This window comes from Nematostella vectensis, chromosome 8 (assembly GCF_932526225.1).
Source record: "Nematostella vectensis chromosome 8, jaNemVect1.1, whole genome shotgun sequence".
Classification (NCBI taxonomy): domain Eukaryota; kingdom Metazoa; phylum Cnidaria; class Anthozoa; order Actiniaria; family Edwardsiidae; genus Nematostella; species Nematostella vectensis.
Genome location: NC_064041.1, coordinates 7,697,000 through 7,724,615, shown reverse-complemented (window position 1 = coordinate 7,724,615; position 27,616 = coordinate 7,697,000). Strand labels below are relative to the sequence as shown.

Sequence of the window (27,616 nt, the reverse complement as noted above, 5' to 3'; positions counted from 1 at the left end):
AATATATCTTTCCGGCGGTAAAAGGCGAGGGGCTTGAATGATGACGTCATAATCCATTTAGGCCGCCGTATTTGTGTTTCCAGAAAAGGAAATATTCTGAGCTGGTGGGGGCCATAACGGCAAGGAAAGACCATTTCTTTTCCACCATCAGGATACCTGTGGTATCGTGACGGTCTCCCTGTGTAGGATAATCAACTTCCGGTTTCTATGTTGTGGTGCAACTTTTGTCCTAAAGATGATGCAAAACTGTGAAATGAAAACCTCAGCGAAAATGCTATATAATAGAAAGGTGTTATCAAACGTTGTTAAAGATTCGACTGTGGCTTCGTGCGCTACGGAACCGAGAAATTTTTACGTACCGAAAATCAGAGAGGCAAAATTCTTGGTAAAGTTTATACCTTCGCTGCAAAATGGCGGGAGAAAACGAGATGGATATTGTTTTTATCTTGGGACCAAAAAGATGTGTCCAGCGATCTTATAACCATTTAAAGGCAGATTTTGCCAAAGTTTTCCACCATGCCAGGATAGCTACAATCCGATTTACCAATCGCTTCGAGAGTTCTTTGAATCGTATGGCGTTTTTCTGTCAAACTTCTATGTTTCGAAGCTCAGATATTTTGGTAATGGAACCCAGAGAAACTTGTAGCAGTGCCGTCGAGACACAGGGAAACCCTATACATCGAGCGGCTTTGCTAGATTACCGCGAAAAGGCTGTGAAACTGTGCTTCTATATCGGTACGATCTCATTTTACCATTTTCTATATTTTTTAAATATTGGGTGCACAGCCATCCCGTACTGGTCGGGTGGGGGGGGGGGGGGGGGCACATACTTACAGTGCCCTACCCCCTGCTATAGCCCTGCCTTGAAAAATTTCCTCGCCTAAATGTGTTCCACTTTATAGACTTTGATAACTAGTACATTGGTAGGAAAGTAATGAATACTGTCTGCTTTGAATAGTTTTTGCTAAATACTATTATTTATTGAAAAATGAAAGGAAATGAAAAGAACAACCCACCACTCAACATTTTACATTTAAAGCTTGTTTTGATATGGTATTCTGGGCTAAATTGTACTCCTTGCACGTTGTAAAAACCACTTTGTCAAGAGATAACAGAGATTTGGAAATATGCACCCCCTGCCCCACCTGGTGTTCCCAGGATTGGCCGAGGGGGTTGTGCAGTCATATATATCATTTGAAAAAAGAATAGTGTATGAAGATCCCTTAATAAGAAATAGGCCGCTTTTTGGCCACCATGAGGGGGTGCACACACTTTTTGCACCCCGCCTGTTATACATGGAAAATTAAATAAGCACCACAGTGCTTATATAAGTAATAATGCTGGAAAACCAATTTGGTTTCCCCTTAACCCTCAAACTAAAATTTTATGTTTCTACCTATAGGTGACATGCTTCCCTTCATAGAAGACTTTTCTCAAGAGAGGTTAACAAACAATGAAACTTTGACAAATGAACAGTTGAATAAGATAAAAGCCAACAACAAAACCAGTTCTGACAAGGATAAATCAGAAATGGAGAGAAAGCTAGAAGATCTGCTTGAAGTTGACCCACTGATTTCATGCCACATGTTAGCTGCGAAGGGCGTGGTCTTATATGCCATCGAGAAGGACCATGCTACCCCAATTCAAAGGGATACATTTAATGCTATGGTGTATGCAACAGGGGGACAATACTTACAAGTGCCAAGGGCTGCGAGTATCCCTAAGGTATTTATTTTAATTTTAATGAGATTCATTGCATAATGTAAAACGAAATTTAGATTTAGTATTTTTTGGTAGTAGATGAACCTTTCTTGAGATATGATTGTTGCCATAGATTATGAAAAAGTAGCAATTTCGCCCAAATTGGGCAATTTCCGACAAATCAAAAGTCTTACTGAGTGGAGGTTATGTTATTCCTGATGTGTGAACCATTTTTCCTCTTTAAAAATGTAAAGGCTGGAGTTTTGTTTAAATATAGATAACCCTCTCTCGGATTTTGATGGTTTTTTTGTACCTCACTATCTTTTTTTACAGGTTATCAAGAAGTGCATTGTGGAGGAGTTGTTTCTAGATATTTTTGTCCCCCACTGCAGGGATTTTTTATGTGAGCAGTGGTACAGCTGGGGTAGAAAGAGAACCAGAATTCCACAAACAATGGATGAACTGACAGAAAATGTGCACAACAACTTGCTTACAAATGGTGCTATAGCCAAAGAAGTTCTACATAAAGGAGAAGTCACTGAAATTTCAAAAAAAATAGCTTCACTATCCACCCTTATTTTAGCAAGAAAACTAACACACAACACAACAACAGATACTGAATGGTTGAATATTGCAGATGAAGTTATTCCAGGTTATGTAACAGAAAAAAAGCAAGCAGTGTCTGAGGTGACATTGTCTGGGTTAAAGCCTATATCCAAGAATCAGGCATCTAGGTTGTTGGTGAGAGCACTTAAGAGAAGGACAGATGCAGTTCAACTAAGGCGGGAATCTAATCAGGAAACTGGTTCTTGTTCACCAAAGCTAGACTTAAATAATAATGGTTCAAATGTATCACATGTCAAAGTGAGAGACAGCTTTGGAGAATACCATGACATTGATCCATGTTCTCAGGTAATCATAAGGGGGGAAGACACTGATCTGAAGGAAAAGTTCGGGGGCATTAATATGCTTGGTATAAATTCAAAGATATTGGCCCAGGTAGATGACGTACCAATGAATAGATGTGTATGTATAATAGGTTAGTAACATAATGAGAAGTATGTTGTTTTAATGAAAGCACCAAAATTAGTCAAAGTATTAAAAAACTGTTTATTAAAGTCTATATTTATTTACAAAACGTCCACACTAGAAAAATTATCACCCAATATCTTGGCCAGTTCTGTTTGCTGGTTGGTCTCTATTGGCTCTGACTGGTGCTAACCTCACTGCCTCATCAATTCTGTTTTTGTGGAATTGGAAAGCTGGTGTGATCCATGCTGCACATGAGCACTGCATTCCTGTGAAGGATAGACATGGTCTTATTGATCTGGTTATCACATGTGCTGAACCAAACAAAGCTCTTTTTGAGCTCCTGGACCATAAAACCATGGAAAAAAATTCAAGGTTCCATTAGTTCTAGTGTGTGCATGCTAGCCCACCGATGAGTGCACATATAGCAATGAGGCTGTATCATAAAGTATCTCATATTTAGGAGAGGTTTCAAGGGAGATCATTATATTTGTCTGGTGTGTGGTATAGCTATGCTGGTTTTCAGACAAACATAATACTTGGGAGCTTAAAGCAGAAACATTTGGATTGATTCCAGTGCTGTCACAGATTGTAACCCCAATCAAACAGAGACTTATTGCCAAGCATGTTAGGCAATTATTGCTCAGGGTGTTTGTACACCCACATAACAATGACACAACATCCCATAAACAACAACAAACAAACATCACAGCTAATACCAAAATAAATCAGAAATACGACTTTCAAAGAGAGCACAAGAAACAATTTTTCCATATTAATTGACTTTTCTTGATAAAAAAAAAAAAAACACTTCGAAGCTATATGATATTTCAAAACTAAAAACCTGAAAAAATATGGGGTTGCCATTGAAATGTTAACAGGCAAAATAGTGTGTGATACCTGGGAGGTACCCATGCCTAAATAGGCCTTTGTATCTCATTTGCTGAACAGCTGGGGTAGTTCCCGGAAAGTCAGAATTGGAATTATCGGTAGATAAATTTATCTGACTTAGAGACCAGCGTCTGTACTTACAAAAGCATTGTACCCACTTATCGATTGTCATTGAGCACACTCCTCATCTGAAGTTTCGCTTAAAATCAACAGTTGCTGGTTATTGTTGCAGGTTTCAATAAACTGCAAACTCTGACCAACATTCTTTAACTGCTAAATCGCCTTCTAGTTTCCGTTATTCAAAATCCTTGAAGAGTTTTTTTATTAGCCAGCACTAAAATGGTTTCTTAATCAGGCCCCCTTTCCGTAAGTGGTTAAACAGCATCCTTGGTTTGAATGACGGAGGCCAGAAAGCTTTTTAGCAGTTGGATATTGTTAAATGAGACTTCACCAAATATTGAAAAAGGCAGTAGAGCATAAGGCGAAAAGCCGACTAATAACCCAAGCAAGAAAGACGTTTCACAAAAGACTAGTTAACTCTGTGAAAGCAGTTTTGTTTACAAAACGTTAGAAGGCCTTTCACGCATTGGCATTATCTGCCCGTGTTTTTAGCGCGGAAATTGCTTCTAGGCCTGAGTTGGTAATTTTCAAATTACTGTTAGCCTCTTACTGTAAGAAAACAAAATGACCAAGCTTGCCAATATTCTACGTTAAAAGATCACGTCCAACGTTTAAACCCTCGACTTTGCCACCGAGAGGCATAAAGTAAATGGGGGATAAAGCCCAGAAAAAAAAAATCTAATTGGGTTTCTTTGCATAATAAGCCACGTACACAGCATATGTAATTTCCCGTGTTTGATGGTTTCAGTCTTCTTCGTCTTACAGGGCCGAAGCTAGCATGGGGGCAGTGGGACAGCTTCCACCTGGAATCTTTCAAAAGATTATGGAAAAAAGCGTCTGCCCCCAAAGCAAATAGAAGAAATATCTAAGGATTGTTTGGCTTCGTTTTTTGGCCTTCGTTTTTTTTTCTTCACATAATTTTAAATATATATAATAAATTCACAGAGGGAAATCAATTAATCAACAGGGATCTTTTTCAATTGCTTTTCATAAATTATATGCTACAAAAACTTCTACAGCTCGGCAAGGAGAACAAAATATTCCTGGGATTGAAACGAAACAAAGATCGGGCCATTCTGAAGAGATCTGAAAACAACAATCAAAAACTTTTATATTTTTAATCGGAAAAACCATTATAGGAATAAAGCCAATATTCTAAAATTAGTATGGATCAACTTTAAAAAAAAATTAATATGTTATTTACCACATCGACCAGCAGTAGGTCTATTTGCTTAATTCTAACGGAACAAACAGAGGACTGATTTTTATTAGAAGTACAGGCTGGATGTTATGCCCCGTGCAAACTGGCGAATTTTCGCTTGACTGACTATAGGACAAAGAAAAAATGGGAAATGAACTTTCTGACATTTCTTTGTCTTGTAGTCAGCCGAGCAAGAATTTGCCAGCAATGCTGGCCGGTGCTGGCGCAGTTTGCACAGGGCTTAATGAAAAAACAAGAAATGGTAAATATCCAGTAGCGCATATATTATCCCGACTAAAGCAATAACTGATAAGCACTTAGTCAAATTGTCAAGCCCCAGAAACATTGAATGAATGGTCTACAATGTGAGCAGCTGTACTTTTCGAGAGCTAATTGCTTGGCATACTGTATACAAATTATGACTGCGTAAGTGCGTTTAAGGCAACGTATTCAGATGTTAGCGAAATAACGGAGTCGATAGCTCGGTAAACGAAAGTTCAGGGTACAAACATCGATACTCACAGAACTCGATTAGTTTACGTCTGCGTGCAAAAGCTTTATGGGTTATTGAGAAGGATTGTTTTATCTGTCAAAAATTAGTGTGATAGCATTTAAGAATATTTTGGACATTTGAATTTTTGAAATGCAAGACTTTAATGGCAGGCTACTCTGAAGCCAACTTCTTGACGTTGAAAAGTGACAACTTGTGGGACATTAACAGAGGTTTTCCAAGGTTTAAAACATGGACAAAAAGTTTGGTCCAAGAGCCTGAGATGTAAACGTGCTGGTTGATGTGATGATAATTTGAAAATCCCAAAACGCACAATTGCAATAGTAGCTTTCAATCACTCACAACTCGGTGATTTTCCAAAAAGAAAAGTTATTTGTCAAGTTCTGGTACTATACAACAGAAATCCTTCATTGGGTTGCAAACGATAACTCACCTTTAACTATCTGTTTTTATTGCTGACAATCTTTAATTTGAGACACACTACATTACTACAGACAGATAGAAGCAGATCATTGAAGGAATCAAACTCATGGCTTAACTTGGATTTTGGCTAGCTTAGAAGCTATCGCATCGTGCCGTGCTTGGATCACTATCAAGAAGGAAGGAAGAAAAACTCAGGACAGCCTCTCTAATGGCAAACGAGACGTTCAACCCGTACGCTACATTTTTTCTTAGTGTAGATGTCTGGTTTTGGGTGGTTCACGGTATTATAACAATAATCACGGTTCTTGGAAACGCACTTGTTGTCTATATCCTATGTAGCAGAAAAAACCTGCTGAACCAAGAATCTCCGAACGGGCGGATCATTCTCTCTCTGGGAATCGCTGATCTCTTAGTGGGCGTGTTTAATTGGCCAGCTTTTCTGACGTGTATTTATGGAACTTCGTGTGGGAAAACCGTTTGGGCTTTCATCACGTTTTTCGTCAATGTCACCACGAATTTATCGGTGACAAACCTCTGCTTATTGACGCTTGATCGATACATCGCGGTTGTTCACCCGTTTTCTCATATCCCGTTTACGCGCCAAACTAACATAGTAATCGCGCTGTTTTGGTTTATTCCATTTCTGACAGAAATACCCCATCTTTTTGAACTTTTAAACGTAATAGTGATATCAACATTAGCATATCGCTTAAGCTACATTATAATCTTTACCATCCTTCCAAATATTTTCATGTGTTATGCGTACACAAAAATAGGTCTTGTTTTGTTCAAACACCATAAGCAAATCAATGCACAACATTCTGTCAACGCTAGAGACGGTGGGGAGAACTCCATGAGCAATACGTTAAAAACAGGCGAGTCTGCGGCGGGCAAGGAAAAACGTCAAGAAAGACGTCGACATAAAGACATAGCGGCAGTCGGAATGGTAGTGGCGATATTTCTAGTTTGTAACTCTATCTATCTGTACTGGCTAGGTTGTAATTATATCGTGAGCTCGTGCGTTGGGTCGAACGGAGTGACAATCGCTGCTGCATTGACAAGTTTTCTGAACTCGGCGCCGAATTTCTTTGTCTATGCCATCATGAAATCCGACTTCCGAAAAGAGCTCAAGAAAATGTTCAAGTTTTTTAAATGATTACACTCTCAATAACACTATAGATGGCATATTTGTAGTATTTCAGATCAGTTTTCTAAACTCTGCGCCGAACTTGTTTGTCTATGCCATTGTGAAATCTTACTTCCTAATAGACCTCAAGAAAATGTAAATAAAGTTTTTGAAATAGTTAGATCGGTATGTTTGTATTGTTTCAGATCAGTTTTCTAAACTCTGCACCGAACTTGTTTGTCTATGCCATTATGAAATCGGACCCCGAAAAGAGCTCAAGAAAATGTTTTGGTATAGCTTTTTAACACTATAGTCGTGGTGTTTGCAGTGTTATTTGGACCAAACATCATTGATGCAAGAATAACAAAGGGAGTAGCAAGTACAGAAGAAAAAACAAATTTAATAACGCTGTAACAAGTAACTTGGTATAATATAAAGACGAGTCATACATTTCTGAGAAAGTAGAGCGTCTCTCAACCTGGTTTTCCAGTGGTAGGTCTTGCCGGATAGCAGGCTTACGGAGACAAGCTGGAAATCTAGCCTATATTTTTACAATAATCGTTATCTTTCACGTTTTTTTTTTCTTGTTCTATAGTAAAGACTCCATGGCAATAGCAGTGAGAAAGAAAGGCTAAAAATTCAAAAAACGAAGCGAATATTCTAGAAGGGATGCCAGAATTTGTTCTTGTTGATAATATTATCTTCCGTAATGGTTATTTGAAGAAAATGGATAGTTGTGAAATGTTTAAAGCGGGAAGCGTTTGAGATTGCTATCATTATAAAGAAGAAACGCTAATTGCGGAAGCCTTCATTTCTGAAATTCACTTTTTATGCAAATGGCGATAAAGTTTGTACAACCGTGTATGTAAGAGATGTAAGAGCAGGTGATCCCACAAGGGCTTGTTTGAGATACGACAGAAAATGGGGCGAGACACATTAGGTGGGAGTCACTTAACTAAGGATGCTAACATGCTAAACCGTTTGGTTCGTGAAAAAAAAAATAAGAATTAAGTTTACTGGCTTCCAGAACTACACTTTGGTGAACAAGATACAGTAAATCATGCTCCAATATATGTGCGTTATGCTCGCAATTGAAATTAGATATTAAAAAGCCAATATCGTTATTAAAAAATTTCTATAAATTTCACTGCTTATTATCAAGTTACCTAGCTGAAGTATTAGGGTCCTAAATAGGCTACTTGTATAGAGAAATTAGGTGGCTCATTTGCGTGGTAAATTTGCGCGCACTCCGGCTTTTGGATACAAAATAACATCGACAAAAAGAACTTATTCAGCGCTTACAAATTGGTCAGAAAGTTTTTTTGTCAGAAAAAGCTTATTCGGTTGAAGGATTATATTTGTTGCTTTTGGATACAAAATAACATCGACAAAAAGAACTTATTCAGCGCTTACAAATTGGTCAGAAAGTTTTTTGTCAGAAAAAGCTTATTCGGTTGAAGGATTCTATTTGTTGCTTTTGGATACAAAATAACATCGACAAAAAGAACTAATTCAGCGCTTACAAATTGGTCAGAAAGTTTTTTTTGTCAGAAAAAGCTTATTCGGTTGAAGGATTCTATTTGTTGCCGCTCTCTGACGTGACGGCCGCAGCCATTTCTGTGTTTATCATGGATTGAGTTTGCCTCTCAAAGACATGTGATTTTGTCTTTGTGCAAGTCGGCTATTATCCATTACACTGGCACTATACTTGCTTGGTTGGCCTATAGCATTATATAGGCCTGTACCTAGGATTTACAGGGGGGGTTGTGTGTGTGTGTGTGGGGGGGGGGGGGGGGATGGGGGGGGCAGTAATAGGTGTCATAGACGATCCTTGGGTGTCTACAAAACGAAGACATAAAACCTAGTAGCTAAAACCTGTGACCCCAAAAGCTACGACCCCCCCCCCCCAAAAAAAAAATGCAGTTATTATTTAGTCTACTTTGTCTCCCAAATGGCTACACAGCGCGAAAGTTTCATATGGAATCAGTGATCCTAATGAGGTAATTCAGCAAATTCTGTTGTGCTTTTCATGAAAGAAATATTCTCATTTGCGCGCGCCAATGAACAAACCATTTTTAATCGTCGTTATTTGTCCCATTGAAAATTGTAGTTGCACTTATTTTTCAGACATGCTCTTTTGCCCGAAAAATGATCCCGAAAACTCTCCCGGTAACCAGACCCGGTAATTACAGGTAATTTAGAGAAACGCTCTCGCCATACCCTGGTTCCAGAGACTCGAACGTCTCAACCTCGCTGGCCACTAAATAGAGAGACGTTAGAGGCTCTGGAACCAGGGTATGGCGAGAGCGTTTATCAAACCAAAGCTTTAGCGTAGCGTGCCGATACGGGTTTCCGACAAGTAAATTATAATTTCCAAAGTTTATGAATAGATTGGCTAAATAGTTATTGAAATCCTAGTTTTGTCGATGTCTGTAGACAACTTGCACCCTAAACATTGCTGTGGCATCGGCATTTTTCGAAAGAAAGACAAAAAAAAGTACATAAAGTCTCATTTTGTAGAAAAACTTCTAATAATTTCGCAAAGCTGTTTATATTTTTTAGGCGCACTGTGACAGCTAAATGTCAAATCATTGACAGAGATGAAACCTGATTGGTTGGTAGGAAAACCGATAAAATGATGTTAGCCTTGATTGCCCCACTTTTTACCGGGCATTGGAATGGTTTTCCCTGTGATGAAAACTTTCTACAACTTCACAACTAGACACAACTAGAACATGAAGCTTTTTGCCGTAAGTTAGCGGGCAATTAAGTTTTTTGAAGAAACACCCAAAAAGTTTACTGGGTGACATTCCGGGTTTCTGAGTTTTCCGGCGTTTTAAGAAACGACCACCTGGAAACACAAGTAGTGCTTTTCCCTATTTCCCAATTAAAAAAAAATTGAACTAACTAATTGTCTCATAAGGATCACTGATTCCACATGAAACTTCCACGCTGTGTAGCCATTTTGAAAAACAAGGGAGGCTAAATAATAACGGCAATATTTTGGGGTCGTTGCTTTTGGGGTCGTAGCTTTTGGGGTCACAGGTTTTAGGTTTTAGGTCTTCGTTTTGTGGAAACCCGACGATCCTTCAATATGAAATGACCTACATTTGGCGACAAAAGCGGCAGCGCACGCATTCTACCCACTGGGTCCACACCTCTATTCTCAAAATGATAAAGGCATAATTTATCTAGCTACAGCAGGCATGCTTTGATGTTCCCATCCCATTTTGTAGGCAGAATCACAAGAAAATAACAACGTATACATAACCCAACATAATTGTCGCCTAAAATTCAATTATAGTTTTTAATTCAATTTTTGGGAGCAGAGTTCATCACCGTAACGACCATCACATCAGACATAGGCTTTAATTGGCTTAATAGAGCCATAGCTGTGGTATGGGGTGGGGCCAGTAGCATCATTCATGATTTGCAAAAGTTATGATGATGTAGGGGCATCTCTGTTAACTCTCCATCAGCATCTATATTACCTTAGTCATAATAATAATAAAACAGTGTGGTATTGGCCTCATATTCAATCCTTGTTCCAATATTCCATATACACCTCATTCAAAAAGCGTTGCAAATAACCAACATGGAACTCAATATATTTCTACAAAATTATCCATTGAAGGTAATCAGTGGATGGTTCTCTGGCATGGCTGAAGTTTATCTATTTGTTATTATTATGAATAACTAGTACCTATAAGCATCTTTGGGTTGTAGAACTTTGCACAAGACAAAGTGTTTGGAAATAGGTATAAACATGTTTCGGGTACCCCCTATTATTATAATAATACAAAATGAACAAATTATTGTCTGCATACAGTACCTGCCCAATTGAATGATCCTAGCCTAGCTGAGCATTTCGGGCAGCAGATCTGATTCAAATGACAAAACAAAGGGCTTAGTATTTTAAAACAAATATAACTGCATACATGTACCTGTGAAATGCTTCATTTGTCACCCTGAGGACTTATTCAATTACCGTATATGAGAGGGAGCCCTAAGAGCAGGGCTGTTACTTTCTAACAGGGCACTTTTTTTTAAATTCAGACTTAAAGCCGCATTGTCACCATATTAATTAAGGTGGTCGGACGGAAACTTCAACCGTCAAAAGACAAAAGAATCTATTAGAATCCGATATATTAAACAGGCCATCCGCTCTAAATTATCAGTCACATCCTCAAAGAAACTTCCAATAGACACAATGCTTTCAATATTTTGAAATGATCTTCACGTTTTCCGTTAAAAATCATCGAAGATTGTTAGGTAATCGACCGGAAGTTAACTGGTGACAATGCGGCTTTAACAGATTTATATGAAACTGAGTTGTCATTATTTTAAAAATATACATGAAATTCATGCCAAATCATAAAACAGCAAGAAATAAAACTATTTACGTTGATAGTGAAAACAGAAATTTGGCACTTATTTGAAGAGCTGGTGCCTTTTTGTATGTTGTGCCTTCGCACTTATTGGAAGCTGGGTGCTAAACTAGCATTCTATTTAAAATAAGGCTGTACTGCCTCAATTGGATAAGGAAATAAGTAATCAGCAATACCTTCCCCGCAACTGTGCCTTGAAGTCCACTAAGCATCCATTCTACTGGTTCTATGAAGAGAGATGTGCACAAGGGCATGGATGTATTGAGGTGTGTTTGATCTTTCTTTTGCCAATTGAAGGGCATACTTCCGGTCTCATGCTCAACTGTGCTTCCAGAATTGAACAGAGTCACCCTAAATCAAGATAGTGAGAATTATTAGTGGAAGCCAATACCCTGTGTGTTGTTTATTTTAAAAGATGGTAAAGATGTTAAAAATTAACATTACTACAATTATTAATATTCTGCTCATTAGTGTTTGTAGTGTCCCAGCTACCTGTGTTATGACCGGGCTACCTGTGTTATGACTGGGCTACCTGTGTAAGGAGTATATTATAGGGTTTGTATATTGTAAAGCAGATGGTCAAGACATGTAATAAAGAGTTGTGTTTACAAATGCTATTGTGTTGAAAGAAACAAGCGACTTACTTTTTTGTAAAAGAAAGTCTAAATTTGATTTCATTGTGCAATAATAGCATAGACTAATTTCTTTTTGAGTTAGGAATTAGAATAAGAGAGATTAAGGTTTATGACTCAGAAATCCTTGTTTAAAGAGTCTAGGAAATTCTCAAAACTTGGAATACTTAATAATTAGTAGGGGCATGGGTAAAATGGCTATAGCAGGGATGTGCCACCACAATATTCTCAAAAATGAAAAAGTAACAATCAGTAAGGCCATAGCTAAACAAGCTTGCACACAGGGGGTGCGCAGGGTGCATGTGCACCCCCCTTGGCAGCCAAAAAGTCGGTCATTTCTTATAAAGGAATCTCCAAATACTATGTTTTTTCCATATAATACCCATGATTGCACACCTCCCATTTCAGCCAATCCAGGGTACGCACCTGCGAAATATTAGTGACCTAAAGATTTACGACGATGGAGAGTTGAGGAAGGGTCACACGCAAGACTTCAATGCGGGCTACCACATTTTTCTTTTAGTGGGTAGAGAAATACAATGTGTGCATCGTCACCCCTCCCAGGTCGTGAATCTTAAGTCCCCTATTTCATGGCCTGCTACAGCTCTGGTTATATCAAGGATGGATACAATACAAAACAAATGGAAGACAATCAAAAAGCTGCTGAGAGCAACAATAGCTGAGCAAGGCCTCATTTGTATTCAAAATACCTGCATTTTTTGCATTTATAAATATTTTGGCTTCTTTCCATTGGGGATTTAAATTCCTGAATAAATTTTGCTAGAATATCAGTTCTTGAATGACAACCATCTGTACAAAAAAAAAAAGCAACAAATTAGTTTTTAAGCCTTATCTTTCAAACACAGTTATGATTTGTGTAAGTATTTACTACTGTAACATGTAGGATATTCAAAGCACTGCAGCAAGGAAGACCTCTGTACCCCCAAAAATTATAATTTGAAAAAAAAAAACATAGGGATAATTAAATGCAGTTGCCATCTATACCCGCGATTTTGGCGCATAGATGTTGTGGTTTGAATGCTTCTTGGTTTGAAATTGTTAAAACTGGTTTGAATTTTTAAAACTGGTTTGAATTTTTCAAACTGGTTTGAAAAATTTCACACTAGTTTGAAAGATTCATAGTACCTTAGGGTTAGGTTTAGGGACAAGGTTGGGTATGGCTTTATATTCATAGTACCTTGGGGTTAGGTTTAGGGACAAGGTTGGTTACGGCTTTATATTCATAGTACTTTGGGGTTAGGTTTAGGGAGAAGGTTGGGACCGTTTTATATTCATAGTATCTTGGGGTTAGGTTTAGGGACAAGGTTGGGTATGGCTTTATATTCTAACTACAGTCTATTGTTAGGTAGTTGGTTAAAAAAATGATGAGTGTTTTAACCAGAAGGCAGTTTATTGACAGTTATGATTGACATTGTTTACATGAATATGTGAACGATACCTTGTGATCATAATCAAATGCAACATTTGTTGCATTACAAGCATTTAGTCTAGTTGGGGCAATAAGCCCTTTAATGATACCAAACTGTGTTACCACTTTTACATAATTACTTGTGGAATCAATCTCTGTAATTTTGCCAATGAGCATATTAGGATGTAATTTACTGACTTTGTCAGACTTATGTATTTGAATAGCAACAATCTCATATACATTAAATTTGAATTTCTTTGCTTTCTGTGTTTGTTTTTTCATTTTTTTCATTATATGTTTTCTGTGATTCACAGATTTTTTGACGCTTACATTTCCTTCCCTCATTGTCAAAATGTTCTTCAAGTGGTACTTTTGGGTTGTCTTCTAGTTGTTCTTCTTGTTCAAGTGGTACTGTTGGGATGTCTTCTAGTTGTTCTTCTTCTTCAAGTGGTACTGTTGGGTTGTCTTCTAGTTGTTCTTCCTGTTCAAGTGGTACTGTTGGGTTGTCTTCTAGTTGTTCTTCTTGTTCAAGTGGTACTGTTGGGTTGTCTTCTAGTTGTTCTTCTTGAACCTCTTGTCCATCTTGTTCAATTCTGATGACCTCACGGTGGGCTTTAAACCCAAAGACAGCTTCGTACGGTGAACATTTAATAGCTCTATGATACGTTATGTTCATAGTATATGAGGCTTCCATTGTTGCTTTGCACCATTCACCAACACTTTTTTGCTTTGAGATTAGTATTGCTCGCATGTCCTCCTTCCATGTGCGGTTGCTTCTTTCTACAAGGCCTTGAGTAGTTGGTGTCCTTGGAGATTCATGGCAAATTTCTATGTTGTTTTCTTCACAGAAGGAATCCGGCATGGCATTTGAAAACTCAGTACCGTTATCACAAAATATTTTCTTTGGAAAACCAAATGAGTAGCAGTAGTTTTTAAGACCTTGTAAGACTTCAACTGCATTCTTTCCCTTCAATGGCCAACAAGTTACGTACTTTGAATGGTGATCGATAATGTTTAGCACCCATTGATGGCGCTTACTGCATTTGCACGGCGTGTTACGGAAATCCATTAGATCTAACTCGATTAAAGAGAGAAATGTTGGCGCTTGAAATGGTTTAGTAACCTCTTTAACACGACTTGTTATGGGTTTTTGTTTGGCGTGATATTTGCACAACTGTACGAACACATTGATCACTTTCTGTGTGACTTCTGCAAAGTTATCTTGGATCCATTTTTCAGTTTTTTGTCGTCCTCTGTGAGCCACTCTTTGGTGTGCAAATGACAGATTTTGATGTAGTTGGCTTCGACATAGAAATGGCTTTCCTCCACTTGAAACTACTTTGTTTTTGGCATTTAGGGTCCATTTCTTTCTTTTTATAGCTTCGATTTTGGTCTTCGTCATTTGGTTGCTTATTCTACGTTCGTTGCCTTTTGCTTTTTCTTTAAGAAATAGAACTCGTCAGTGATGAAAACATTGATGCCAGATTTCTGAGTCTTTGCTTGCTCTTTTATAGTATCTATTTGCTTCAAGAATTCCTGGCTGTTTACACAGTCGGCAATATTGCTAAGTACGTATCATGTACTTTGCGCATGCGTGAATTTTAATGTCATTTGCGCATAAATTATAATACATTGCCGACATAAAAATGTTATGCGAACAATTTCACCAACAAAATCCTCGATAGCGCAGTTGGTAATGCATTGGAGCTTCAATCTAAAGGTCAGTGGTTCAAATCCTTGTGAAGGTAAGGTTTATTTAGAAAAAAATAAAATAAAATAAATATAAAGTTGTTGGGGGGTATTGGTAGCGATTAGGGAGGGGGTAGGAATAGGGATAGAGGGGGGTAAGGATAGGGTGGTGTGGGGTAAGCAAATAGAAATGATGGAAGAAAGTGGGATTGGGAAGAAAAGGGGATATTTGCATAATATTTTATCTAGTTCCTTTAGTTACACCTCCCCCCAAAAAAATCCAAGCCCCTGTTTTATTAATGACTCCCCCCCAAAAAAATCCAAGCCCCTGTTTTATTAATGACTCCCCCCAAAAAAATCCAAGCCCATGTTTTATTAATGACTCCCCCCCAAAAAATCCAAGCCCCTGTTTTATTAATGACTCCCCCCAAAAAAAATCCAAGCCCCTGTTTTATTAATGACTCCCCCCAAAAAAATCCAAGCCCCTGTTTTATTAATGACTCCCCCCCCAAAAAAATCCCTTTTAGAATGCTAGGTATCCAAAAATGAGCTAGTTTGAAAAATTCAAACCAGTTTGAAAAAAAATTCAAACCACGCCACATTTAAAACCACAACATAGATCAACCCTCCTATTTTCAGAAACTTTGCTTCTAAATATAAAGAAGCATAAGGAAATCCATGGAAGAACAATCAATCCCCACTCCCTTTTTAAATCCTTGCTTTGGCAACCTCTTATTCAAACTCCTGGATCTGCCTCAATAATATATACAATAGTACTGTACCTTATATTTGACTTGCTAACAGCAAAAGTTGATATTTTTTGAAAGGCATTTCAAAAAACAAGTATGAAAAGGGCACAGGATGTAAATATAGTACCTTGTATTTGACTTGCTAACAGTTGAAGTCTGTACTGTTTGAATAGAGCACTGGATGTATTGACTTTACAGCCCATCTCCTCATAGATCTTAAGCTGGTCCAAAAATCCTTGATTTGGGCTGTCAATAAACAAATATAAAATATATTTGGAGCATGGTATACTCTCCCCTTATTGGCTGACTTTTATAAAAATATTTTTCTTTGTGTCCATCACACTAGGTGATTGGTACAAGGGGCATAGCTAATATGACTCATACCAACTACCATGGCCCTCTTGACTGTTTTTAAATAGAGTAAAACAATAGGGATATGAGAAGCATATTTCTGACAGATTCCAAACTTCACTAGCCAAACAGCATGACAGATATTATAAATAAAGAAAGCTTCAGTGTACATCAGAAAAAATATTATCATCCTAGTAATGAAGTTTGCCTGAATCACAAATGTGATTCTAATTGCCTAAACACCTTTAAAATACTGTTTATATCTGTGGTTATGGTAGCATCATACTTGATGCCGCAATAGCACCAGTTTACTTCCAGGCTCTGCACCCCCCCCCCCCCCCCTCTCCAGACTAATGCCCTCTGGCTGACTTAGTTTTGCACATCATCATTTCTTTGACAAAAAGTACTCACCTAATTTCTGATGAATATATTTCACTCATTTTATTCACAGCGTCATCCAAAGATACTTGGTCAGATTTCATGATGTATGCCAGTATAACAGCAATACTACGAGACACTCCTGCGAGGCTGATAATAATAATTTTATATTATCTGTTTTGATTAAAAGTGCAAAGTAACACCCAAATTGTTATTTAGTAAAACTTGTAGCATTATTTTAGAAGTTTCCAATGCCTGCTACTGACCTTTCGTCACTTAACTATTGATCACTTTAATACCCAACATTCAATCATCTATGTATTAGCAACCCCCAGTTCCCATCTGCATTTATCCCCTCTATCCCATCAACTTCAGAAACAAGTAAACACAATTGGTTCATGTTACATACCAGTGAACCAGAACTGGTTCTTCGTGTTTTATCCCATCCTCGATAAATCTTATACATTCATCTAGATGTGACAACAAATCTGCGTTGGGCTCATCCAGACAATATACAAATAGACTCTTTTTTTGTCGATCATCTTGTAAATCTGGAAGGGACTGACTGTCTATAGTAAGTACCCGATTAATTGCGGCTTCCTTGAGCTGGCAGTAATTCATAGCATCTTCTCTTGTCCCAGCGTATAATCCTGGCTTAACGAGGCGCATTATTTACAAGATGTAGTTTATAGTTGAAGATTACAGACTTTATTTTTATTTTTCCGAGTCATCTGGTCAGCGGTGTAAATCAGCACAGGGACCCCAATTCTGTAAAATAACATAAGCAGATAAGGAGCAAATCAGTAAGAAATATTATTTTACATTCTATCGGGCTAAAACTAGTTGTAATCTTAATTTTCTTTCTTTAATTTGTTGAAATCAATGACATCAGTTTTTTTGTCAAACTTTTCCAGGAGGATCTTTTTGGGACTCCTGTGGTAACTAGTATGAGGAAAGACTAGGCGAAATCCCGCCACCAACCTCGCTCCCAGGGTCTTCTGGGTAGTTTCCAATATGGTGTCTAGCATATTGAAAATTACCTAGAAGGCCCTGGGAACGAGGTTGTCTCGCCACATCAAACGCCATATTCGTTGATATCGTTGATGCTCCATGTGACAGTCTCCATGCGCCACGGGTATCGCGCCACTGCTAGCCTTTGCTTGCTTTTACTACAAATTTAAGGTAATTTCATATATAATAACGCATCTAGCATGTTGAGAATATGCCCAGGTAGTGTGTCAGGCCTTTCAATGGATCTTTTACTGTTTTTTGTGTAACGATCAACATTGTCTCGAGAATGAATTAATGATTATCCTTAAGGTGACTACTTAAGCTGCCTTTTTTTTTGCTGTAACTCGCGCAATGCGCACGTTTCAGATATCATACTTGGACCAACTAACAGCCTATCTTTCAGTAATAGCTGCGACTTATTCGATTTTTCATAATCTTGGTATTTTTAAGATAGAGGGCCATACTTGAGGGTCTTATCCTTATCCTTCTTACTTTGATTTTCGATCCATGGACAGCTCATCTCAATGGTCGTAACTGTCTTTTCTCGATGGTTGATGACCCTAGCGTCCACACGGTTTGCTCTCACCTCATTTTGTTCAGCAAACACAGGAATGTCCCAATATGCCTGGACTTCATAGTTCTCATACAGTGGCTTTGGCTGTAAGGAGAATACCATGGAGGGACTTCATCAATTAGCTTTAGATATCGTAAAAGCTTGAAATACAAAACCTTCAAGGCTGTGTTTTATGTCTCTGAAGGTATTTACTCCGTGGCAAAGCTGAGCATCCTGCCAAGACATGCGCGACACTCTCTTGGCACTTCCCACACAGCCTGCATAACACATCATCCGATGGGGTAGTCCTTTTTTTATATCACTCTTTATTTCTCTTTTTAACATTTCATTAAAAAATTCACATTAAACATTACAACTTACAGTCTATTACTTTACAGATACATTACACTTTCTTCTTCCCTTTCACAAGAGGCCAGTTTCTCCCACTTTTTCAAGTGGGTTATTACCTTATTTTTCTGTTTACTGATATGACTTTCAATTTTTGGTGGGGTAGTCTTAGTCTTCCTGCCTATATACCGCTTAGTTGGAAGCATTTGTTTATACAGTTCGAGCATTCCAGCCACTGTATGTGTAGTGCACTCCGACCACTCTGATAGCCACGTGTGACAGCCCTTCTTATCCAGTTCATCATCTTCTGCCCTGATTTTCAGTAACCAACTGTTTATCAAAAAAGAAGTTCCTATAATCATAAAATGTGTTTGGTCTATTACTATGCCAAGTGGGAGTGTTAAGGCATATAAAAGTTGTTGAAGTTCAATATTACAAATAGAGGAATAAATAGATGACCAGGGATTCCTTTTGATATTTTGTCAAAACAAGATCTTATATCAAAAGTTCAATATTAAAAGTTAAAATCTTATATCAAAAGTTCAATATTAAAAGTTTTATCATTAAAAACTTAACACCTACAATTTGAACATCCTTCATACATTATGTTCCTCAGAAACTTATCACAATCTTAAAATTCTTCATCATTAATATAAATGACTGACAATTGAGGTTACGGTGTGCATTCAACTTACTTTTCCATATAACTTGGAGTGCAGCTGTAAGGTCTTCCGGAAAGCATGTTCAGAAATGCCAGGGATCTGTTTTTGCAGGATGTCCCAGTAGGATAAAAGTCTTTGGTCAAATCCATAGGCAGGACACTGGTCACACTTCCTGGCCAATAACCCAGCTGTATCAATACTAAGGGATGTGATGTTGAAAACAGCTTGTTGCAGCCATTGCATTTGAAACTGCTATGCAGAAAGTCATACCTCCCTAAACACAACAACAACAATAAGAATAACAACATCAACATGTTAATTTTATCTACAATTATATGTACGTACAGCTGAAACTGTTGTTTCATGACCACAACTTTTCAAACTCTTGAAGAACTTTGGGAAAAAGGTTTTCGTCAATCAAAAGTTTAAAAGGCTAAATGCTAATATGTTCTGCTAAAACATTAAACACAGTGATTCAAGTCACTCAAATTCACTCGTTAATTTGGTTTGGTGTTACAATGCAAGATCCGAAGATTGAAGGAAATTTATTAAAAGAAACCTATTTTACAATTTAGAGCTGGATAATATTCAAATGATTCAACATGTTTTTTTGTTGTTGTTGAAATGTAAAGGATGTCAAGGATTGAGACCTTTAAAGGATGGGCCTTTAAAAAGCAAACTGTTAAAGCTATGTGTACATACCATTTAAGTTAACCACTATAAGATGAGTGCCAGGAAGGGGTGCACTTGTGTCACAGATGCCTCAACAACCAGGGCAGTGGATAGGGGAGTTTGGTGGCAAAGCTTGTACTGTTTCCAGACAAAGAGTGTTTTTATGATCATATAAAATGTAATATTTAATGGGGCTATATCCGGAGAAATTTAAACTATCTTTAGGGAAATTTGCAGTTTTCGTTAATACACAATGTATATAATCAATCTTACAGGATCTACCCCTGGAGTTTGGCATAGAAAAACTAGTCAGTGCTCATTGCATGGTTAGATCACTAAGTAAGGTGCATGTACGTAGCACAAAACTAAATTACAGATTAACTTTATTAAAAAAATAACTTGGCAGGGACTTCCAAACTGGTACTGATCTTACAAAAAAGTTAAACTTGTAACTGCTGATGGTGGCTAAATGACGAACTGGTAATTGTGATGGGAGCTAGGCCTAGCGGCATAATTATAGTATTTACAATGAAATGTGTGTGATAGCAATACTTACTGACATCTATCCACTCTCCAAGAGCACCTTTTGAGACAAAATTTGGCAATGCTTCATAGTGACCATCTATTAGATGTCATGGTCATGAAATGGAGCATCTGCATGTCTTTCCTGGTCACATGGGCCACATAATAGCCCCTCGTTGCACATCAAACAGCGTATCGACACTTTGTTCACTGTGCAGACCTGACATATGTCACTCTCTGGTGGGCTAAACCTTGCAGAGAGGGCAGCTGCAAAGAGAGATAGTCTTGTCTCTGCCCAGCTTTCATGTAGCTGCTCCTGTCTGTCTGTCCAGCATTGCTTTGGCTTTTTGTTTTTGCTGCACCATTCCTCAACAATATCTTCAATAGCCTTGAGATAAAAATAGTATTAACAATAAAATGTGTGTGATAGAAATGCTTACTGACATCTATCCACTCTCCAAGAGCACTTTTTGAGACAAAATTTGGCAGTGCTTCTTAGTGACCATCTATTAAGATGTCACGGTCATGAAATGGAGCATCTACATGTCTTTCCTGGTCACATGGGCCACAGAATAGCTCCTGTTTGCACATCAAACAGCGTATCGACACTTTGTTTACTGTGCAGACCTGACATATGTCACTCTCTGGTGGGCTAAACCTTGCAGAGAGGGCAGCTGCAAAGAGAGATGGTCTTGCCTCTGCCCAGCTTTCATGTAGCTGCTCCTGTCTGTCTGTCCAGCATTGCTTTGGCTTTTTGTTTTTGCTGCACCATTCCTCAACAATATCTTTAATAGCCTTGAGATAAAGTCTTTGTAACAACACAAAGATGTTACAGAATATTGGAAATCTATAAATCACTGTAATCCACAAAACATGCAAAAAACTAATTCATGCTATCACGTCATGCAAAACTGGTCTCAATAGCAAATGATTATTATGGGAGATCATACAGTATGACAAGTATCAGAGACCGTGGATCATACGTTTAAGTCATGGTAAGAATTACAAAAGTTCAAAAGTGCAGTTCAAGTAACAACTGGAAACTTTCGTGATAAAAAGAAAGGGAATCTCTATCTTTTGTGGATAAAAAAAAACAGCTGAAAGTGCGAGCATTCCATGAGTGCTGTGAAGAAAGACCACCTTTCACTTGCTGGCTACCAACAGTTTGGTAGATATAATTGAAGGGAATTGCAGAGGAAGCAAGGTGGCTCCGGTAATCTGAAATTTAAAGAATTAAATAATCTATGTTCCAACATGGAAGTGTCCACATCGTCTTCGTCATTTTCAAATTTGACCGCTTAGAGCTCACTTAAATTCCCAAGTTGCTTCCTCCATTCTTCTCAGTCTTCCTCACACAAAGAAGCACTTGCTTTTCCCTTCTTTGTTCCTTAGGAGAGGACTACAAATGTGCCCTTCTGCAGGGTAAAACTCTCTTTTATTGCCAATATCAGTACTGAGTTTTATCCTGATTTTCTTAATTGCTGCTGTAATAGGCATTATATATACAGTAGCAAGGACTAACATTTAAGCTTAATGTTGTTAAACATTTCCTGAGACAAATAACTACTGGACAATTGCACATGAGATGAGAAATACTATTTTTTCAAACATGCTATAGTGTGAATCTATATAGATAATAATATAAATACTTGGAGGGTCCAAAAAAGATTGAGATGAGAAATACTATTTTTTCAAACATGCTATACTGTGAATCTGTATAGATAAAAATATAAATACTTGGAGGGTCCAAAAAAGATTGACAACTTTATTTTGGGCCACGCCTACTTCAGGGGGGGGCATATAGTTAGTGCATTAACAGCCAATGCAAACTGTTAAGTTAACAGTAATGTTTAAATGCAAAAAGGCCATAGGACTGTTTTACATGTCCAATTGTTATTAATTATAATAACCAATGGCATTAGAAGTTAAAGAATCGTGGAGAATTTGTTGGTTCTCGACATTTTTTTAAGTATTTTGTTATGACATATGTGACACGTAATGTCTGTAACAAAGAAGAGTGATTTTTTTAAATCAAGGTTAAAATTCAACCCCCCCCCCAGCAATGTCTTTTATACTGTTCTTTCAGATTGTTTGTAGCATTAGATTGGATATAAATATCTTAAATCAACTCAATTGACTATCATTAAAAATTGAATGAAAGATATGTAATGTACGTAATGTAATGTCTGTAACTACAGTAATTGATGTAATGTCTGTAACGCAACTTTGCAATGCCTGTAACACTAAAACTTCTAAGGGAACTAGGCAGAATGTAGGTAAACAATTAGAAACTTTCAGATCATTAGAAGAAGTGGTCCTCTACAGCATACCGTTAGTGCACTATTACAAAGTGCAGAGAAATTATCCTTGCTAACACTTAAATTTTTGTTCTTTCTTGATCATCAAGAACAATTTCTCAACCTCTTGCCTCCTTCGGCGGCGGACCCCCGCCAGTCTGCCGCTTCCCCCTCTTGGCAACGGAGCATTCTTTTTTTGCCACGCTGAACAGCGCCTTCCATTTAACCCTGACCTCTTCCACAGTGCGGTAAGCCACACCCACGGCATTTATCTTTGCGGTGATGTCCAACCACACTTTCTGCTTCATTTGGTTTGTAAGGTTGTTAGTAAACTTAGATTGCAATATGTCTTTGTTGGCCTCAACGCTCTCGGTGATGACGTTTAACTCTCCTTGAGAAAAATTTGGCTTTCGCTTGTCTGGTTTTGGATCCTCCACGGTGCTATTTTGTGACATTTTTAGTTGTTTTTTAAGCGTGCCTTTTGGAAATTTTCCGAGGAAATCAACGTTTGTTTACACAGGTTTCCCGCAAATAAAAAGAAAAAAACGCGCGCGCGTTGCCGTATTTTCCCGCCAAAACTAGTTTTCCACTCGCTAATCTAGGGATTAAACATTTATGCTGGGAATAGCTATAGGACTAACATTTAAGCTTAATGTTGTTAAACATTTCCTGAGACAAATAACTACTGGACAATTGCACATGAGATGAGAAATACTATTTTTCCAAACATGCTATAGTGTGAATCTATATAGATAATAATATAAATACTTGGAGGGTCCAAAAAAGATTGAGATGAGAAATACTATTTTTTCAAACATGCTATACTGTGAATCTGTATAGATAAAAATATAAATACTTGGAGGGTCCAAAAAAGATTGACAACTTTATTTTGGGCCACGCCTACTTCAGGGGGGGGGGCACATAGTTAGTGCATTAACAGCCAATGCAAACTGTTAAGTTAACAGTAATGTTTAAATGCAAAAAGGCCATAGGACTGTTTTACATGTCCAATTGTTATTAATTATAATAACCAATGGCATTAGAAGTTAAAGAATCGTGGAGAATTTGTTGGTTCTCGACATTTTTTTAAGTATTTTGTTATGACATATGTGACACGTAATGTCTGTAACAAAGAAGAGTGATTTTTTTAAATCAAGGTTAAAATTCAACCCCCCCCCAGCAATGTCTTTTATACTGTTCTTTCAGATTGTTTGTAGCATTAGATTGGATATAAATATCTTAAATCAACTCAATTGACTATCATTAAAAATTGAATGAAAGATATGTAATGTACGTAATGTAATGTCTGTAACTACAGTAATTGATGTAATGTCTGTAACGCAACTTTGCAATGCCTGTAACACTAAAACTTCTAAGGGAACTAGGCAGAAAGTAGGTAAACAATTAGAAACTTTCAGATCATTAGAAGAAGTGGTCCTCTACAGCATACCGTAAGTGCACTATTACAAAGTGCAGAGAAATTATCCTTGCTAACACTTAAATTTTTGTTCTTTCTTGATCATCAAGAACAATTTCTCAACCTCTTGCCTCCTTCGGCGGCGGACCCCCGCCAGTCTGCCGCTTCCCCCTCTTGGCAACGGAGCATTCTTTTTTTTGCCACGCTGAACAGCGCCTTCCATTTCACCCTGACCTCTTCCACAGTGCGGTAAGCCACACCCACGACATTTATCTTTGCGGTGATGTCCAACCACACTTTCTGCTTCATTTGGTTTGTAAGGTTGTTAGTAAACTTAGATTGCAATATGTCTTTGTTGGCCTCAACGCTCTCGGTGATGACGTTTAACTCTCCTTGAGAAAAATTTGGCTTTCGCTTGTCTGGTTTTGGATCCTCCACGGTGCTATTTTGTGACATTTTTAGTTGTTTTTTAAGCGTGCCTTTTGGAAATTTTCCGAGGAAATCAACGTTTGTTTACACAGGTTTCCCGCAAATAAAAAGAAAAAAACGCGCGCGCGTTGCCGTATTTTCCCGCCAAAACTAGTTTTCCACTCGCTAATCTAGGGATTAAACATTTATGCTGGGAATAGCTATTCCCGGCATAACTTGTGCTTTCAGGAACCGATATTTATGCCCGGAATAACTATGCCTAGCATAGTGGATTTATGCCTAGAATAGCGCTTAATCCGGGTATAAGCTTTTTTCGGAACCGGCCCCTGGACTTCATAGTTCTCATACAGTGGCTTTGGCTGTACAGGAGAATACCATGGAGGGACTTCATCAATTAGCTTTAGATCTCGTAAAAGCTTGAAATACAAAACCTTCAAGGCTGTGTTTTATGTCTCTGAAGGTATTTACTCTGTGGCAAAGCTGAGCATCCTGCCAAGACATGCGCGACACTCTCTTGGCACTTCCCACACAGCCTGCATAACACATCTTCCGATGGGGTAGTCTTTTTTTATATATATTACTCTTTATTTCTTTTTTTAACATTTCATTAAACAATTCACATTAAACATTACAACTTACAGTCTATTACATTACTTTACAGATACATTACACTTTCTTCTTCCCTTTCACAAGAGGCCAGTTTCTCCCACTTTTTCAAGTGGGTTATTACATTATTTTTCTGTTTACTGATATGACTTTCAATTTTTGGTGGGGTAGTCTTAGTCTTCCTGCCTATATACCGCTTAGTTGGAAGCATTTGTTTATACAGTTCGAGCATTCCAGCCACTGTATGGGTAGTGCACTCCGACCACTCTGATAGCCACGTGTGACAGCCCTTCTTATCCAGTTCATCATCTTCTGCCCTGATTTTCAGTAACCAACTGTTTATCAAAAAAGAAGTTCCTATAATCATAAAATGCGTTTGGTCTATTACTATGCCAAGTGGGAGTGTTAAGGCATATAAAAGTTGTTGAAGTTCAATATTACAAATAGAGGAATAAATAGGTGACCAGGGATTCCTTTTGATATTTTGTCAAAACAAGATCTTATATCAAAAGTTCAATATTAAAAGTTTTATCATTAAAAACTTAACACCTATAGTTTGAACATCCTTCATACATTATGCTCCTCAGAAACTTATCACAATCTTAAAATTCTTCATCATTAATATGAATGACTGACAATTGAGGTTACGGTGTGCATTCAACTTACTCTTCCATATAACTTGGAGTGCAGCTGTAAGGTCTTCCGGAAAGCATGTTCAGAAATGCCAGGGATCTGTTTTTGCAGGATGTCCCAGTAGGATAAAAGTCTTTGGTCAAATCCATAGGCAGGACACTGGTCACACTTCCTGGCCAATAACCCAGCTGTATCAATACTAAGGGATGTGATGTTGAAAACAGCTCGTTGCAGCCATTGCATTTGAAACTGCTATGCAGAAAGTCATACCTCCCTAAACACAACAACAACAATAAGAATAACAACATCAACATGTTAATTTTATCTACAATTATATGTACGTACAGCTGAAACTGTTCTTTCATGACCACAACTTTTCAAACTCTTGAAGAACTTTGGGAAAAAGGTTTTCGTCAATCAAAAGTTTAAAAGGCTAAATGCTAAAATGTTCTGCTAAAACATTAAACACAGTGATTCAAGTCACTCTAACATTGTTACTTTGGTTTGGTGTTACAATGCAAGATCCGAAGATTGAAGGAAATTTATTAAAAGAAACCTATTTTACAATTTAGAGCTGGATAATATTCAAATGATTCAACACGTTTTTTTTTTGTTGAGATGTAAAGGATGTCAAGGATTGAGACCTTTAAAGGATGGGCCTTTAAAAAGCAAATTGTTAAAGCTATGTGTACATACCATTTAAGTTAACCACTATAAGATGAGTGCCAGGAAGGGGTGCACTTGTGTCACAGATGCCTTGACAACCAGGGCAGTGGATAGGGGAGTTTGGTGGCAAAGCTTGTACTGTTTCCAGACAAAGAGTGTTTTTTTGATCATATAAAATGTAATATTTAATGGGGCTATATCCGGAGAAATTTAATCTATATTTAGGGAAATTTGCAGTTTTCGTTAATACACAATGTATATAATCAATCTTACAGGATCTACCCCTGGAGTTTGGCATAGAAAAACTAGTCAGTGCTCATTGCATGGTTAGATCACTAAGTAAGGTACATGTACGTAGCACAAAACTAAATTACAGATTAACTTTATTAAAAAAATAACTTGGCAGGGACTTCCAAACTGGTACTGATCTTACAAAAAAGTTAAACTTGTAACTGCTGATGGTGGCTAAATGGCCTAGCGGCATAATTATAGTATTTACAATGAAATGTCTGTGATAGCAATACTTACTGACATCTATCCACTCTCCAAGAGCACTTTTTGAGACAAAATTTGGCAATGCTTCATAGTGACCATCTATTAGATGTCATGGTCATGAAATGGAGCATCTGCATGTCTTTCCTGGTCACATGGGCCACATAATAGCCCCTCTTTGCACATCAAACAGCGTATCGACACTGTTCACTGTGCAGACCTGACATATGTCACTCTCTGGTGGGCTAAACCTTGCAGAGAGGGCAGCTGCAAAGAGAGATGGTCTTTCCTCTGCCCAGCTTTCATGTAGCTGCTGCTGTCTGTCTGTCCAGCATTGCTTTGGCTTTTTGTTTTTGCTGCACCATTCCTCAACAATATCTTCAATAGCCTTGAGATAAAAATAGTATTAACAATAAAATGTGTGTGATAGAAATGCTTACTGACATCTATCCACTCTCCAAGAGCACTTTTTGAGACAAAATTTGGCAGTGCTTCATAGTGACCATCTATTAAGATGTCACGGTCATGAAATGGAGCATCTACATGTCTTTCCTGGTCACATGGGCCACAGAATAGCCCCTGTTTGCACATCAAACAGCGTATCGACACTTTGTTCACTGTGCAGACCTGACAGTTGTCACTCTCTGGTGGGCTAAAGCTTGCAGAGAGGGCAGCTGCAAAGAGAGATAG

At 37.9% G+C, this 27,616-nt stretch overlaps 3 protein-coding genes, 1 long non-coding RNA gene and 1 pseudogene across 4 annotated transcripts; 2 read left to right on the top strand and 3 right to left on the bottom strand.

Annotated features, from left to right (window-relative positions):
* Positions 1-203: 203 nt before the first annotated feature.
* On the top strand, positions 204-2,819 carry LOC116613511. The gene is made up of 3 exons (XM_032374045.2): positions 204-735; positions 1,403-1,725; positions 2,035-2,819. Exons 1-3 carry the CDS (start codon positions 411-413, stop codon positions 2,743-2,745), a joined length of 1,359 nt encoding a protein of 452 aa, XP_032229936.1. The 5' UTR covers positions 204-410; the 3' UTR covers positions 2,746-2,819.
* Positions 2,798-17,373, bottom strand: LOC5505697 (dual specificity protein phosphatase 12). Its single transcript, XM_032374046.2, has 7 exons — positions 17,028-17,373; positions 16,652-16,768; positions 16,017-16,135; positions 12,733-12,832; positions 11,567-11,741; positions 10,835-10,883; positions 2,798-2,999 (listed from the first exon to the last, which is right to left on the bottom strand). Exons 1-7 carry the CDS (start codon positions 17,285-17,287, stop codon positions 2,860-2,862), a joined length of 960 nt encoding a protein of 319 aa, XP_032229937.1. The 5' UTR covers positions 17,288-17,373; the 3' UTR covers positions 2,798-2,859.
* Positions 4,996-7,450, top strand: LOC116613512 (dopamine receptor 4). The gene has a single exon (XM_032374048.2). The coding sequence runs from the start codon at positions 6,085-6,087 to the stop codon at positions 7,030-7,032; it is 948 nt and encodes a 315-aa protein (XP_032229939.1). The 5' UTR covers positions 4,996-6,084; the 3' UTR covers positions 7,033-7,450.
* Positions 17,374-18,074: 701 nt separating the features above from the next.
* On the bottom strand, positions 18,075-25,917 carry LOC125570299 (annotated as a pseudogene).
* A 467-nt stretch (positions 25,918-26,384) lies between these two features.
* Positions 26,385-27,616, bottom strand: LOC125570273. Its single transcript, XR_007312630.1, has 2 exons — positions 26,963-27,616; positions 26,385-26,572 (listed from the first exon to the last, which is right to left on the bottom strand). It is a non-coding gene; the product is annotated as an uncharacterized LOC125570273 (long non-coding RNA).